At 33.1% G+C, this 2884-nt stretch overlaps 1 protein-coding gene across 2 annotated transcripts in view; it reads left to right on the top strand.

Annotated features, from left to right (window-relative positions):
- The window catches only part of NR2C1 (nuclear receptor subfamily 2, group C, member 1), a 57172-nt gene that overhangs the window by 43420 nt on the left and 10868 nt on the right, over positions 1-2884 (top strand). For both annotated transcript variants that reach the window (XM_009321314.1, XM_009321315.1), the window contains one exon: positions 959-1080. In XM_009321314.1, coding sequence (XP_009319589.1) covers positions 959-1080 — 122 coding nt within the window. The remainder of the gene's footprint in view (positions 1-958; positions 1081-2884) is intronic.

Genomic DNA, 2884 nt, shown 5'->3' on the forward strand with positions numbered 1-2884 from the left:
GCCCACCACGGGGGGAGTGGGCGAGCGGCTGTGTGGTGCTTCAGTTGCCGGCTGGGGTTAAACCACGACACCCTCTCATCAGCACATGTTTTGATCACTCAAATAAACATCTCACTAATGCAAATGTCAGGTTGTTTTTTTTTTTTTTAAATTGTGTATCCAAACCATTATATTAAGAAGTATTAATTTCTGAAGATAAAACTACAACACTGTACTTAGCAGTTTTGAGTCAAGTCCCACTTTCTTCACATATGCAGGTAATGCCACTGCTGTTACTCATGTACGTTGAGAAGGGTAGAGCTGATCCTTTCTGATGTGTATTGATTATATTTTTAGGGCTTGGGAGCAGCTGTATATTAGGTATTTTACTCACACATCAAAAGATTTTTGTTGTATTTATTTGTAAAACATTAATTAAAAGTACAAAAAAAGATGTTTTATGAAATAGGATTCACACACACACACTCTCCTCAGGAACTGTGGTAACTCCTCTAATTTTTCAGGCTACTTATTCCACTCCTCTGGGGGAAGCTTTAGAAAGTAATGATGCCTCTGTGTTTGTATTTTTAATGTATTTATCTATATATAAATGTAAGCAACTTCATTCTAATTACAATGATTCTTCTAAAACTTCTATTCTTTGAGAGTGTCTCAAAAGTTGAGTTTTATTTGGGATTTTCCATCTCCAGGTGTCCCAGACATGAATATTTATCTAAGATAAAGATTCAAAATTTTTGCTTGTTTTGTTGCTTTGTAGTTATTATAGGGTATAACAGTGTGACTAATAATCAAAACGGCAGTCATTCAATTTTATTTCAGGATTATCTCATGTTTATTTAAAAAACAATTTTTCACTTAAAAGAAATTCTAAGACTGATTTTTTTCTTACTGTGTTTTTTTATGAAGAAAGTAAAATAACTGACTTGCACTTTTTTTTCTTTTTTTTTTTGGTTGCCAGCTCACCATGCCTTCTCCTATGCCTGAATATCTTAACGTTCATTATATCTGCGAGTCTGCCTCTAGGTTGCTTTTCTTGTCCATGCACTGGGCACGTTCCATTCCATCTTTCCAAGCTTTAGGGTAAGTGTTCAGTTACTCTATTCACTCATGTTGTGAATGTGCACTTTTTAATTTTTTTATCTTCACTGTCTTCTTCAGGGACATTTTAAAATATAAATCTACTTATTAAAACTCGTTTATAGATCTTCATCATGAAGGTAAATTTTCTGAATCAAAACTACTCCCAATCTCAGTCCAATTCAGGTACTTTTTTGGGGTTTTGAAGGAAAAAGGAGTAGATCTATAACAATCAAATGCCTGCACACTGCTACTTCTTTAATAAATTTTTAGTAAATAGGACTTCCTATCATTTTTTAATAGCTACATCCCGAACTAAGATGCTTATCAGGCAGTCACCAAAAAGAATCTCCTCTTGGGATCCCCAAATATTGTTATCTTTATAGGTGAATTAGTAGTAATAATTTTGCCTTTAATAACCTATATGACGAAAATGGTTAGCTAGATTCCCAAAGCATTCAGGATGAAGTTGTTTAATTTCAGGGGATTTTCCAAAAACAAATGGTTGCTGTAACCAGAAAGTAATTCTTGCTATTCTTTCTACAGTGTATATAACATCCCACTTTTCCAGCAGAACTCAGTGTATCACTTAAAATTCTTAAGCTAAATGTAGTAGTACGTTGCTGATTATCATGAGAAAACATCTCAAAACAGCATGGGGAAAAGTGATTTATGTTATTTTCAGAAGTAATTTTATGACGATACATCAAACAAATAAAGAGACTCTATCAACTCTGACACAAATGGAGTATAAATCATGTTTGTCTGTTGTCATCTACAGTGTTTTTCTTTAATTCGCTGTCAAAATAGTGTATGACTGTGGCAGCAAAGATAATTCCTTTTTAAAGTGAGGGTTGGTCCCCTTTTCCAGGAAGGCTGTCAAAAGCAGGATGATCTGTGATTACCATTTGTGTTTACTCAGATGTTTAATCCAAATGATTCTACATTGTTTAAGGAAAGATACTATATTGTGTGTAATTGAAGCCTGTGTTTTGGAGGAGGAAAAAGTAAAATTCTATAAAGTTAAACAATAGCAAGGGTAAAAAATGAGGTAAATACGATGTTTTAATTTAGTAGAAATGTTGCCCTGCAGAATTTCAAAATACGTAGCAAATTAACATAGTACATTATATCATTATACATTTTTTAAAGGGTTTTTGTAACAGAGCAACACTGCAAATTAGTGTTATAACAACAAATGGGAATTGCTTTTTAAAAATAAAATGTTGTACAGAAGACCTGTCTCTGAAAAGATTTAACAAGAAATGCTTATAGAAAATCTGCATATTTTTTTGAATACATTACTTCCCAATATATTTTTCTGTTTGAATAAAAAAATGGAGGATTAGGCTATCTTAATAGTTTTAATATTCACCTATGTTAGCATTTACAGTCCCAGTCAAGATCATGGGCAACAGTATATTTAAACACCATTTAACATAAACACACAGTTTTCCTTTTGAAGAGCTTAAAATACCAACCTTTTTCAAGTGGAGATTTATTTGAAATTAATGCAGCTGGTTTCGTTTGAGCACATTATGTACTATAATTTTGACTTTTAGAAGGGTGACTCATTTCACTTTTAAAATGAAGAGAAATTCATGGTAATAGTAATTGAGAGGAGTTGACGAGGCAAAACAAAACCATAGTAATGGTTTTGTAAGGAAGATAGATAATTGTATCCAGGTGGTTCCCTCCTCAGGCAATGTTTTCCCTAGTCTCAGCAAGATAGTTGGCTTTGGGGTACTGATTTAGTTAATGATACCGAGTTATTGCTTAGTTCATCTTCCTGCACGAGGATCTTTGT

The sequence above is a fragment of the Pygoscelis adeliae genome, unplaced genomic scaffold (assembly GCF_000699105.1).
Source record: "Pygoscelis adeliae isolate BGI_AS28 unplaced genomic scaffold, ASM69910v1 Scaffold232, whole genome shotgun sequence".
Lineage (NCBI taxonomy): Eukaryota > Metazoa > Chordata > Aves > Sphenisciformes > Spheniscidae > Pygoscelis > Pygoscelis adeliae.